The 14,282-nt window shown below is 40.8% G+C and overlaps 1 protein-coding gene across 2 annotated transcripts in view; it reads left to right on the top strand.

Moving 5' to 3' along the window:
- Nucleotides 1-14,282, top strand: part of pdia5 (protein disulfide isomerase family A, member 5) — a 219,476-nt gene that overhangs the window by 72,334 nt on the left and 132,860 nt on the right. For both annotated transcript variants that reach the window (XM_072260943.1, XM_072260944.1), the window contains 3 exons: nucleotides 3,598-3,658; nucleotides 7,697-7,764; nucleotides 10,782-10,873. In XM_072260943.1, coding sequence (XP_072117044.1) covers nucleotides 3,598-3,658; nucleotides 7,697-7,764; nucleotides 10,782-10,873 — 221 coding nt within the window. The remainder of the gene's footprint in view (nucleotides 1-3,597; nucleotides 3,659-7,696; nucleotides 7,765-10,781; nucleotides 10,874-14,282) is intronic.

Genomic DNA, 14,282 nt, shown 5'->3' on the forward strand with positions numbered 1-14,282 from the left:
TAGGAGGGGGGACTTCTTTATTCAGAGAGGTAGCTGTGTGGAACGAGCTTCCAGCAGAAGTGGTTGAGGCAGGTTCAATGTTGTCGTTTAAAGTTAAATTGGATAGATATATGGACAGGAAGGGAATGGAGGGTTATGGGCTGAGTGCAGGTCGGTAGGACTAGGTGAGAGTATGAGTTCGGCACGGATTGGAAGGGTCGAGATGGCTTATTTCTGTGCAGAAATTGTTATATGGTTATTATATGGTTATCAGCTTCTCTGCTAATAGTTTTTTTTTAAATTTTGTGACCCCAGACATTCGATTCACTTGCTCTATAATTTTCACTATTTGAACTTCTCTGTTCAAGGAAGAAAATTTCTGATGTAAATCTTGCTCATTAAGATGATGTCCTCACACTTTTTGATTTGACTTGTATGTATATTTATTGGCTTATTGGGAGTACTGCAGGCAAATATACAACCTATGAGCTGCATCCTGAGTTGGTGAGTTGGCTTTAATAGCAAATTGTGGGATCCCATTATGAGTTTAGACGGTGCTTAAGCATCTTAGAAATGTGGCACATAGGTTTCTGTGCAGAACTGTAGTAATGCACAGACAGTGAATTGTAAAGGTATAGTCCAAACAGTTGTATTATAAATACTTCAGCATTTGTGAAGTATGTGGGGGGGAGGATGTCAGAGATATGCTTTTTTTCAAAACAGAAAGTGGTGGGTGAGTGGAACGTGCTGACGGGTGGTGGTAGAGGCAAATACATTCGAGGCTTTTCAGAGACATTTGGATAGGCACATGGATGGAAGGGAAATGGAGGTAGAATGTTGTGTAGGTAGGAGGTATTAGTGAAGTGGTGCTTTTGATTTTCTCTTTATATGGTTTGGCACAACACTTTGGACAGAATAACCTGTTCTGTGCTCTATGTTCTAATGTATCTGCCTCTACCACCAACCCTGTCATCACGTTCCATGCACCCACCACTCTCTGTTTTTTAAAAAAACATATTTCTGACACCCCTCAATACTTCCCTCCAATCACATCTCTTTACTTCAAGGATCAACTTTGTTCACCATATGCACTTGCATGTATTGGGGATTTGCTGTGGTGTGTCGGTCAGGGCGTGACATGCAACACAAAATACTCAACAATTATAAAAAAATAAAGAATTATACAAAAAAAGTTAGAGCTTAAAGGACAGTTACGGAATAAATGTGCATAGACACAAAAATACCAGCATGTATTTACAATGTAAGCATTATTATAAGAAGTGATATAAGGTGTGTGCAGTGCAGTGACGGGGGTAATGGATAGAGTGGGTGGGGGTGACTAACTAGAATGGTTAATGGAAACTTAAGATGACTTCAAGTACTTGTTTTAATAGCCCTATAGCATTTTCCAGAAGTGAGCTTTTGGCAAAGGCAGTTCGCAGCATTGGGTAATGTCCACAATGAGTTTTGTCTGCTTCTTTGTCCTGGTTACATAGAAATCCTGCAATGATGATAGAGTACAGCCAGTGACCTTTTCTACTGACCTGACAGTTCACTGTGGTTTTTTTGTATTGTGGGAGGATGCTGCACCGAGCCAGACGGTAGTGGCTGATGTGAGAATATTATGGCAGAGTAGAATTGCACCGGTATCTTCTAGCGAAAATGGAACTTTACCAAATGCTGCAAGAACTTTTTACTTTTATTGTTAACTCATCATGACAAATATAAACCAGACTCTGAAGGTTATTAGGACTTTGCATCCTAGAGATTCTCCAAATTGGTGGAGCATTAGTGATGGAGCCTTGGTTATGGACACAGTGTAAGACCACCTACTGTGTTGTATCAGGAACAAAGAAACAGCTAGAAACTGATTCCTGTTTCAGGGATGTTGCTACCGTGACCTAGTGTTTATAGGCTATCCTTGTGGCTAGAGCATTCCACCCTCTGGACACCCTTCTAAGACATCCAGAATACAGTGTTGTAGCCACGTTCAGTCAACTGCAAAGCACAGACAAAAGTTGAGATTCTGGGATGCCTTGCACCCAGTAATATTTTTGTTCAGTAAAAAAGGGAATAATTTTGAGCAACTGATGCAGCTCTTTATATACCAAGAGCTGAAAACGTGAGAGATTCTGCAAATACTGGAAATCCAGAGTAACACACACAAAATGTTGGAGGGGAATAAAGAGTTGATGCTTTTAGATCAAGACCCTTCATCAGCGCTGAAAACTTGTTCATTTTAAATAGGAGGCATCCAGAGAAATACATCGAATAATGTTGCAGCTTCTTTTCCATTCATGATAAATCTTTCTGATTGCAGGGTAGAAAAGAATGTGGAAATCTTTTGAAGTGCTTTTTTTCCCCCTAATAAAGAACGAATTTGCATTTTGTTTTTATAGAATGCTTTCACCTCCTCGGGACATCTTAAAGCGGCTCACAGCCGATTGAATTACTTTTTGAAGTGTCGTCACGGTTTACTGCTGCCAAGTGTAGCAGCCAAATTGCACTTAGCATGGTCCCACAAGCAGCACTGTAAGAAATGACTATGTAATTATTTCAGTGGTATTCAATAAGGGATGATTGGCAATGCCAGTGCTCCCCTGCTGTGGGTTCAGGTACTTTGCTACCGTGGGCTATTTTGCGCGGAGTCAAGAGATGCAGCAAGAAAGCAGACCTTTTGGCCCATCTGCTCTGCGCTGGTCATCAACACCTATTTGCACTCATCCTACATTAACCCCATTTTTTATTCTCTCCAATTCTCCTCTTCCACTCCCCCCCCCCCCCCCCCAAATTCTACAACTTACCTACACATTAGGGGCAGTTTACAGGTGACTAATCAACCTACCGACCATCATACATTTGGGATGCGGGAACAAGGCAGAACATTCAGAGAAAATTCCCTTAGTCTTAGAACATGTGAACTCCATGCAGTCCCCAAGATTAGGATTGAACTTGCAGTCTTTGGCGCTGTGAGGCATTGCCTATACCAGTTGCATCATTGAGCAAGCAACTCTGATTAATGTTTTAACTAGAGGGTAGCAGGGAGAGGGCAGTGCAGCACTCCCTTGGTACTTCCCTAAAGTCGCAGTGCAGGGTCTCAACCAAAAGTAGTTGACGTTTCCGCCCCCACACTCTTCCCACAGTCACAAATGCTACTTGACCTGAGTTCCTCCCACACTTTATTTATTTATTTGTTTATTTACAGATATAGTGGCCAACGAGCTGCACTGCCCAGCAACTCGCCTATTTAACCCTAGCCTAAGCATAGAACAATGTACAATGACCAATTAACCTACTAAGCGGTGCGTCTTTGGATTACGGAAGGAAACTGGAGCACCCGGAGGAACCCCATATGGTTCATGGGGGGAATTTACAAATTCCTTACACATGGAGCCAGAATTGAACTCCGAACTTCAACGCCCTGAACCATAATAGTTTCGCACTAACCGCTATGCTCCGTGTTACCACAGAGTTCTTCCGGTAGATCATGTGTTGCTCCAATTTCCAGCATCTGCAGTCTCTCGTGTCTCCTGAAGTGTTCATTATATTTTAGCAGCTTTTTGCTTTTGCTTTGTAACAAGCCTTGATAATTCTCTGTTTCAATTAACTTTTCCTTAGGAATTCAGGAAGCTAATAAGGAAGGAGGAGCGACCAATTCTCATGATATTCTATGCACCATGTAAGTTTTCTCTGTGTATGTATTGATGTGCCAAGCCTGTTGGTTGTATTGCATGCATGTCCTCTGTATACCAACCACAGCTGAGTAAGTGAGGGATTCAAAGTTCACAGTAAATGTATTATTAAAGTACATATATGTCACTATATACTACCCTGAGATTCATTATCTTGCAAGGATTCACAGTAAATACAAAGAAACACAATAGAGCCAATGCATTGTCTCTTCTAGAGATAGGATTGATCTGGTACAAAAGATACTGGATTTTCTGCATATTTAATTGGAACCTCCTTGTGTCAAAAAAGTATTCACAAGAGCTACAGAGATTGCAAAAGGGAGGGAGGATAGGGGCAGGAAAGAAGGTCCCTTTGATGGCTGCACAGTGGAAATTAGATTTGATGAGTTATTGGACTCTCTGGCAGACAAAGTAATACAACTTAACTCTCACTTATAAGATACCCAGCAAGCACTTGAATTAAAGGCATAGAAGACTACAGCCCACATGCTGATCAATAGAATTAGTATAGATGAGTATTTGATCAGCATAGAAGTGGGCCAAAGGGCCTGTTTTGTGGTGCTTGACTCTATGATGGGTAGAACAAGCTTGACAGGCTGAATGTATTGCAACATTCCATCCATTAACAAAGCATGAGCAGGCACTTGGCCATGTTGCAGGAGGTAGCTAAGTGGTGGTGGTGGTGGTGAGGCCTTGCTTCCTTCCAACTGTGGATTTCCACCAGAGGACAGGAGAGTCAAACTGGAGATAGAAATTGCATCCTCAGATTAGTCAGATTAAGAAAAATGTTGCTTGCTGTTGTTGCAGTGAATGCTTTTTACACCGTTTTCTCTGTTGTAACACCTGATGATAATGAAGCAGCAAGATTTCTCGACCTTCTGTTATTCAGTCAGTGTTCATTGCTTTGTGGCCTATTTTCATTTTAGAATTGCTGTTAGTTCTTTTATGTGTGTGTTTATTCTTCTTTAAGACCTGCATACCTCATATGTAAACTAAATAAATATTACCAGGACTTGAAGTATTCAGATTTTTTTTGGAAATAGCAATAATACTTGGATTTTATTTAGAAATATGGCACAGGAACAGCCTTTTTCAGACCACCAGCCCACTCTGCCCAGTTACATCTTTGGAATGTGAATTCATGGGGAGAACATACAAACTCCGAATGGCCAGCATTGCATATTGAACCCAAGTTGCTGGCGCTGTACCAGCGATGCCCTAACCACTACGCTGCTGTGCAATCCAAAAATTATGCAGGCAATGTGTTGCTTCTTGCCTATTTTTTTCTCCCCTCTCTGCTAAGTGACCAGTGATAGATTTGGCTTCTAAACCTAGTTGTCACTTTCATAACCCCTTCACTCTGTGGTGAGAAAAGACCTGGGTATCCTTGTGTTCCTGTCACACTCTGGTTGAGAATCTGTTATATTAATGATTCCAAGCATTAGTCTGCATCTGCAACTGCAGGATGCATTTATTCTATTTGCATTTCCATTGCACCAATACTTAAATAATTCACAAGAAACAATAATTAGTAATTCCCCAGTATCTAGCTGTGAATTTAGGGTAACTGTGCTCCATTGAAATAACAAAACAATGAGACAATTCTCTGAAATCTTGAAGTAAAAGCAAAAGGTATATAACTAGCATATGAGGAGCACTTGATGGCTCTGGGCCTATTCTTGCTGGAGTTTGGCAGAATGGGAGGGGGAAGGATCTCATTGAAACCTATCAGATATTGAAAGGTCTAGATAGAGTGGACTTGGAGAGGATGTTTCCGATAGTGGAGGAGTTTCAGACCACAGGCCACAGCTTCAGAATAGATGGATATGGATATCCCTTTAGAACAGAGATGAGAAGAAATTTCTTTAGCCAGATGATGGTGAATCTCAAAGATTCAAAGTACATTTATTATCTAAATGTGCTTGCAGTATACCACCCTGAGATTCACCCGCCACAAAACAAAGAAAACCTTAGAACCTGTTCAAGGAAAAACATCATTGTCACCCCCAATGCGTGAAAACAAAATCACACAAAAGGCAAGTAAAGGGGGAAAAATTAGCAGAAAACACAGAATGTAAAACACAGAATCGATAGAGTCCAGACATATTCAGTTCAGTTCAGCACTGTGTGTGAAATCTGTGGAATTCATTGCCACAGATGGCTGTGGAGACTGTCATTGGGTATATTTAAAACAGAGGTTGATAAGTCTTAATTAATAAGTGCATAAAAGATTACGGGGAAGAAGGCAGCAGAATGGGGTTGAGAGGGATAATGAATCAACCATGATGGAATGGTGGAGCAGACTTGATGGGCGGAATGGCCTAATTCTGCTCATATGTCTTATCGAACTGTACAGGGTTAGATAGCGCATGAGGGAGAACTGATGTTAAAAGTTTCAGGCACACATTAAAAAGCTATTGATTTACTATGCCTGACTCCTGAATGAAGCTGGGGTCATGACTTACACCCTGAATGATGTGGTAAAATTTGTGGGTTCAACTCCATCATTAAAATTTGGTTGCAGTGAAAATTTGGGGTTCTAACATTAAACTGTCATCCACTCTTTGGGGCATTCCTCTGTTTTTGTGGATGGTTGTGAAGAAAAAGCATTTCAGGATGTATATTGTATACATTTCTCTGACATTAAATTGGACCTTTGAACCTTTGAAATATTAAACCTTGTTGATCATATCATATTAAGAGCTTAAGAGTAACCTTCAATAGTTTCAATAGTTCTATTTAATATCAGAGAAATGTATAAAATATACATCCCGAAATTCTTGTTCTTTACAGACGTCCACAAAAACAGAAGAGTGCCCCAAAAGAAAGAGTAACGGTAAAAATATTAGAACCCCAAAGTCCCATTTACTACCCCTCCCATGCACAAGCACTAGCAAAGCAATGACACTCTCCCTCCCCATCTTACTTCAGCAAAAAGTGTCAATGCCCTCCACCCACCAAGCAAGCAATAGCAAAGCCTTCAAAAAGACCATGATCTACAGTACAAGAAAAACTCATCTTTCACCCAACAAATCCAACATACCACAGGTTCTTTCACTTTCCCTAATAAAGAGGCAGAGAGGTGCCCCTCGGCAAGAAGGGAGACAAAAACCAACTCACTGATTTGCGATGATAAAGTCTGCTGCATCGCTTTTTCCCCCCCGAGTTCTCCGACTCAAGAGTCGGCAACAAACTCTCCCCCACCAACAAGAGAGAGAGAGACTGTGCGATTCGCCAAACACAGAGCCCCCTGACAGCCATTCCTCTGTTTCCGATGTTTTGTTTTCTCCCACGACACTTCAGTTGGCAGCACTGGCGTAGAATTGGCTCATCTACAGGGCCATGAAGCCTTGGAGCCCTGAAGACCCGCTCGTCTTCTGGGACGGGTCCTTGGGATTTTGAAAAGCGGCCAGTTGTGAGCCCCAAGGAGGGGTCCCATCAACTCAAAGAACCACAGTCCAAGGTAACTCCAGGTCAGGATCTTCAACAGAACCCCATTCACCCTGAAAAGGGAAAAGAGGGACATCAAAGATAGAAATTAAGCTGTTTCCACAGATAAACTCAAAGGAGTCGCTGTTAAGCGCCATCGTAGCTCTGTCCCAAACCTCACCAGGAAGTTAAATATATACTAGTTAGTTGTATTTGGTATTAATCTAAAAACAAATGTGAACATGTAACATCAAATCTGATTCTGATCCATCTCTGCATCAACTCCAAGAGCTCTTACTTTTCCTTCCCCCCTCCCTGCCCCTTCATGCAGCAATACCCCAATAGTATTTAAAGTGGAAATTGTGTAGCTATTTGAAAAATGATATGAAGTGTAGTCTAGGAGAAAGGATTAGGTGGAATAGTTTGAGAAAGAGCTGGTGTTCACGGTGCTGTGATGTCTTTGGAATGGCATCAGGTGAAATGATTTTGTCAAAGCTGTCACTGATTTATTGAGTTCAGTGTTTGTCTCTGTCTCTCTCTCCTTCTGTTTGTTGTTCTGCCATGGCCTTTGACCTGACTTTTGATCCTGGGGTCAGGGTGTGGAGTGTGCAAGCGGATAATGCCAGCCTTTGAGCAAGCTGCCACAGAATTGAAGGGCAATTATGTAAGTATCACAGTTTCATTTGTCCTATTAAAAGGTAACATAATTGGTTTTCTTCTTCATAATTCAGCTTAATCAGGTTTCAGTCCTGATCTTATTATCTTGTACAGTTTTTCTCATTTGCTTTAAATTCTAATAGAAAGTTATGATAATGAAATCAAGTGAACCTGATGCCCAAAAAATATTGTGGAAATTATTTCATTTTATAAACTTGGTTAAACAACTTGAATTATTAAACCAAATTTCCTTTAAAATTAAATTATTAGCTACTTACTAAATCATGGACTAAACAAACCATTGCTGGAAATCTGACAATGTGTGTTTATATAAGTATATCTACACGGATAAATAAATACAGGAAACATTCAGTGGCAGGATCTGTGGAGAAACAGTGCACAACCTTGTTAATTCATTGTGCTGTTTTGATTGCCTATAAACCCTTATCTGAAATCATTCACTTGTTTTATGAAAATGCATAATGGGTTTTAAAGCAAAACATGAGCTGAGGGAACTCAGTGGGTTGGGGAGCATTTGTAGAGGGAAATGGGCAGTTGACATTTTGTGCCGAGGCCCTACGTCTGTGCATATCACATTCCCCATTACAGATGTTAGCTGACCCACTGAGTTCCTTCTGTATTTTGATTCTTTGATCCAGATTCCGGCATCTGGTCTATGTCTGAAAAATAGGCTCTGTTAGATATTTTCTCTCATCTAACTGTATGTGTGTACACGCACACTTGTGTGTATCTGTGTGTTTGTGTCTGTGTGTTCACAGGACACACTATTGGTAGCAGGCTCCGCATTCATTACCTTTAAGTGCCCTGCATGCCAGATACCACTTAATCATTATTCTTCCACTGTTGCTCATAGTACTATAAACAAATGGACTACTACAAATGCATAGTCTTCATGTGGCATATGGAATTTGGTAGTAAAAGTTAGTGATGCTCACATTCCAGAATGATTTTTTAAAATTAATGAATGACTGCAGTCTACTAAGTTGAATGCACACTGGATTGATGCATTCAAAACCAAGTTGAATGTACAGTGGATTCCAATATTCCAGGTAGCCACACCTTGTTCTACCGCTTTGACAGGCAGGCTAAACAAGGTGAAAGTAGCCCACCTGTGAAATAGGGACACGCCTGTCCTACCATGTGAAGTCGGCTCCGGTGGACTGGTTGGATAAGGTCAATAGTGAGATCTAACAGCTAAGAAGGCAGTTCTGCAAAGCTTCAAAGAGAGCGAAGGCACGATAAGGCACAGAAGTCATGGTTATTCATTGTAACTAAGGAAGACCCAAGTTGGTGATGACGACTCATTTCACTGAATCTCAACTTCCAAGGTCAAGAGTGTGGAACTGTCCCAGTGCAATGGCTTTTAGAAGCTCCCCCTGCACAGGTTTCAGTGTTGTCATTGGATATGATAGGCTTTTTTTGATTGACTGTAAATGAACAAAATCAGTGCAGGTAATGACCTTCAGACAATGTTTTCAATTATTGCATCCTCCAAATCTTCATTTTCATTGTAATATTCAAGATGCTTATCGATACCTTCAACTTCTTCATAGTTCTTAGCTTGTTGAAGTAGTGAAATTGTTTCATTTTCATTCCTGGCTGTTTCTGGCATCTCCAAGCCTGAATGCTTGAAACCACTGTGAGCAAAACAACTCTAAATGGTCTTACTGCTTATTTCTCACCAACTATCAGGGACAAAGATCATTGCTTTTTGAACACAAATTACGCTATTTAAAAGCTGTTTGCTGTAAGTACAGTGTAGTATGTAATGGCCACACAAGTTCATACGATTGGTGCTAGTTAAAAACTGTTCGGAACAGTCTCCTGTCCCAATTAAGTGGCAAGATGTCCCAAATAACATAGGGAAACCAGACTATTTTATCACTTAGTTTTTGTTCTTTTAGAGTTGTCCCAAATAAGCAGCTGCCCAATTAACTGATGGCCAAACTAACCAGAAACCACCAGATTAGGAATTTGCTGTGGTGTGTTGTTCAGGATGCGACATGCAACAAAAATGTAATAGCATTCAACAATTATAAAGAATTAAATAAAAAAGTATTGTTAGAGGCTAAGGGAAGGATATAGAATAAAATATACATAAATACCAGCTTATGTAAACATCATAAAAAGTGGTTTAAAGTGTTCACAGTGCAGTGCTGTGACAGGGGTAACAGATGGGAGGGGGGCTAACTTTGGAACCATATCATTTATAGTTAGTAATAAAAATGGGCTTAGGTGCTGGTTTTATGCCCCCTTTCCATTCTGGAGAAAGTTGCTGATAAGGTGGCATAGAATTAGACTTGTATTAGTGGTCAGGAGAATGCTGCCATTAAAAACCACAAGACCACAACCACTAAATGCTAAATTTCCTACTGCCAAATTCCACAGCTGCCTCTTGTCACTGTTCTATTCACAACTTCCTATGAACGCTTGATTAGATCTGGTCTTTTCCGTGCTGGGACTTGTTGATTCACCCTATCTGTTCAGATTTGAAGCAAAATAAACAATTAGAGATTTTATTTGTTGATTTAGCCAGGACCAAATGGAGCCTTCATTTCTTAAAGTGAAGGGACAGCCTTGGGATTCAGAATTGAATAGAAGCTTTAGATACTAAGGGTAGTGCAAGCTACTGGAATATGAAAGTGCTACAGTAGCATAGCGGTTAGTACTTGGGGCCTTCCAGAGGTTGAAGTTCAGTTCTGGTGTTTTTTGTAAGGAGTTTGTAAGTTCTCCCCGTGAGTGCATGGGTTTCCTCCACGTGTTTCAGTTTCCTCACATAGTTCAATAACCTACCACTTAATAGATTAATTGATGATTGTAAATTGTCCTGTAATTAGGCTAGTGTTAAATGAGTGGGTTGCTCATTGGCCCAGAAGGGCCTGTTCTGCGCTGTATCTCTAAATAAGTAAATAAAGGGTTGAATAGTTAACTAAATTCATCTAGTTTTCATTGACGATGTTTTGTTTGGCATGTCTGGACTAATATGCATTGTTTTCTGAATAGGTAATGGCCGGGATGAATGTCCATCCAGCTGAATTTGATGAAATCAAACAGGAATTTAATGTTAAAGGATATCCAACTTTCTGTTATTTTGAGTAAGTCATGATTTATTATCCACAGAGCAAACGGTGAGGTTAATAATCAAGTCCAAGTAATCTTGTGTGGCTTTGTGGTTTTGCTATCATAGGTAACACAACACCATGTGGTTTGGTGTTTCATGTGGTGCAGCAGTTTGACCTCAGATACCCTCTTATGTTTGTTTTTGTGCTGCGGCTAGCTCCATTCTATGGCACGATGTTAATGGACGCTTATGACCACACGCAAAATGCTGGAGGAACTCAGCCAGTAGGCAGCACCTTTCTGGCCGAGACCCTGCATCAGGATATCATTGTGTTTATGGATGTATATTACCTTCCATTTGGAATCTTCCATGTAAACATTCTAAGACCCTTGACAGAAGTATAATGAGACAAAAAATGACTGACAGGAATCGAGATATTAATTATGTTGTTTCCCAAAATATTGGTCAGACAAACCAAACTAAAGAAAAAAATGTAGCTGTAGAACATGACAAGGAAATCATGTGCTTTATCGGGAATAAAATACTCCATTGTCACTGCTGTAAATCAGGTTGAGCTTAAAGAAGCATAAAGAAACAGGAAAGTGAAGATGCTTGAAGAAAAACTAAAAGACCATAAGTCATAAAGCAGAATTAGGCCATTTGGACCATCGAGTCTGCTCTGCCATTTGATTATAGGTGATTTATTTTCTCCCTCAATTCCATTCTCCTGCATTCTCCCCATTAGTTTTAATACCCTTACTAATCAATAACATATCAACCTCTGCTTTAAATATACCCAATGACTTGGACTCCACAGCTGTCTGGCAATGAATTCCACAGATTATCACCTTCTGGCTAAAGAAATTCCTCTTCATCTGTATTTTAAAGGGACATTCTATTCTGAGGCTGTACTCTCTGACTTAGTCTCTCTCACTATTGGAAGCATCCTCTGCACGTCCCCTTTATCTAGGACTTTCAATATTTAGTAGGTATATACTGAGGCATAGATAGGATTAGAGTATCATTGGAACAAATGAAATTCAATGTGTTACATGTGAGGAGGAGCAAGGCAAACAAGACGATGAGATCTTTAAATCTGACTCACTAGGAATTGTTGAATAATGTAGGATGGGATAATGGTTAGGGAAAAGCACATGACAGCAGAGAACAAAGAGATGTGAACATTGTGTAAACAAACATGGTTTGTTTAGTTAGGCATTTAATAGTTTGTCACAACCTTATGGGCCAAAGGCGCTAAGGATGAAGGTACAGGTGAGTGTTTCAACAACAGATGGACAAGAACACTCCATTCCCATTCCACCATTTTGGTCCATGGCCTCCTGTGCTGCCATGATGAGGCCACTCTCAGGATAGAGGAGTAACATCTCATATTATTTTTGGGTAGCCTCCGGCCCGATGGCATGAACATTAATATCAATAGCTTCTGGTAATTTATAACCCTTCCCCTTCTCTCTTTTTCCATTCCCATTCCTGCTGCCCTCTCACCCCTTCTCTTCTTTTCACCTGCCCATCACCTCCCTCTGGTTCCCCTCCTCTTTCCCTGTTTCCCATGGTCCATTGTCCTATCGAATTCTTTCTTCTTCAATTCTTTATCTCTTTTACCTATTATTTTTCAGCTTCTTTCTTCGTCCCTCCTTCACCCACCCACTCATTTTCCCCCATCCACTCACCTTCTCCCCCCCCCCCACAGAAACTTGGTCTCACCTATCACCTGCTAGCATGTCCTCCTTTCCCTCTCCCCTCCCCCCCACCCCCAAATTCTTATTCTGGCTTCTGTCCCATTCCTTTCCAGACCTGCTGAAAGGTCTCAGCCAAAAAATCAGCTGCTTATTCCTCTTCATAGGTACTGCCTGATCTGTTGATTTCCTCCAGCAATTTGTGCATTCCTCAAGATTTTCAGCATTTGCGGAACCTTGAGTTTGTCAGCCACTATTACTGCACTCTTGGTGGAGAAGAGGAGTTACTCACAGTCTAATGTAAATAATTCTATCTGAGATGCCAAGAAAATAAGGGAATGGTTCTTGGGTTGTGATCTGTTATTTGTGGCAATTCTTTCTCTTCATTGTTTTGAGTCTTTAAAGCACTCTTCAAAAGATAGTGGATGGAGATTGTTTCAATATTTTTAAGGCAGCAGTAGGTGGATTTGTAATAACCAAACTGAGTGAAAGATTACTGCAGGTAGGCGGGAATATAGTCAAGGTTATAATCACATCAGCCACTGCATAGCAGATAATCTTGATGGTGGAGGAGGGGGATTTACAATAATTTTGCCAGACCTGCTGAGGCTTAATGATGAGGAAATGTTGGCAAATTTGAGATTCTTGTCCTCTGAAGTCTGTGAAGACATTTGATTGAATTATATGAAGCTGAGAGGCAGGTGGTGAGCAGGAAGGATTTATTTACAGCAGCAATTAGTGACCATAGGTTTAAGCTAACAGAAGGATTAATAGGAGTTGATGCAAAATCTTTCCACCCGTTGACGGTGGGGTCTGGGGACATAACGGAGGCAGAAACTCTACCGGATTCATTAAAGCAGATGAGCAAGGTTCTGTGTGGTAGGCTGCTCTGGGAGGTTAGAGCAAATGGCATGCAGTGATGTTCTGAAGTTAGCAAACCGGGTACAAAATTGACTGGATGGTAGGAAACATAGGGTGATGGTGGAAGGATGTTTCTCAGACAGGAGATCTGTTGATTATAGTGTACCCCAGGGGTTAGTGTTGGGCATTTTGTTATTTGTCATCTATATTAACCATTGAGACCATAAGATATAGAAGCAGAATTAGGCTATTCAGCCCACTGAGTCGGCACTGCCATTCCATCATGGCTCTCAACCTCATTTCCTGCCTTTTACCCATAGCCTTTGACACCCTTTCTAATCAACAACCTATCCAGCTATGTTTTATATACACCCAGTGACTTGGCCCCCAGAGCCGTCTGTGGCAATTACCATAAATTCCGGTGTATAAGCCGACCCCCCCCCCGCCCCTTTTCAAGGTTAAAAAAATGTTTTTCATGTTACCTTTGTATAAGCCGACCCCTTTTGTAGAGGTTTTTGATTTAACCAGAAAAGATCACAAGATCTCACATGCCAGTACTCTGCTTTGCTGGCCGGATCCAGAACCTGGAAATTTTGTGAACCAGTACCTGCTAAGAAAACAGGCCTACACGTTGTAGAGCATTATAAGCGAATTCTTAATAAATAAATCAGGGAGGGAAGTTTTGGATTAGGTTCCCAATGGTAAAGAATCCTCTGAAATGTAAGCCCCATGAAACCATTTAGAGCCCATTGTAATCTCGTTAAAACATAACACGGGGTGGCGGGATCAGTACATGTACTCGGTATTGAGTTTGCGACCACCATGTACAAAAGATTAAAATGAATGCGATATGATGCTGGCTTCAAGCTGAAGGTTGCTGATTTT

This window comes from Mobula birostris, chromosome 6, assembly GCF_030028105.1.
Source record: "Mobula birostris isolate sMobBir1 chromosome 6, sMobBir1.hap1, whole genome shotgun sequence".
NCBI lineage: Eukaryota > Metazoa > Chordata > Chondrichthyes > Myliobatiformes > Myliobatidae > Mobula > Mobula birostris.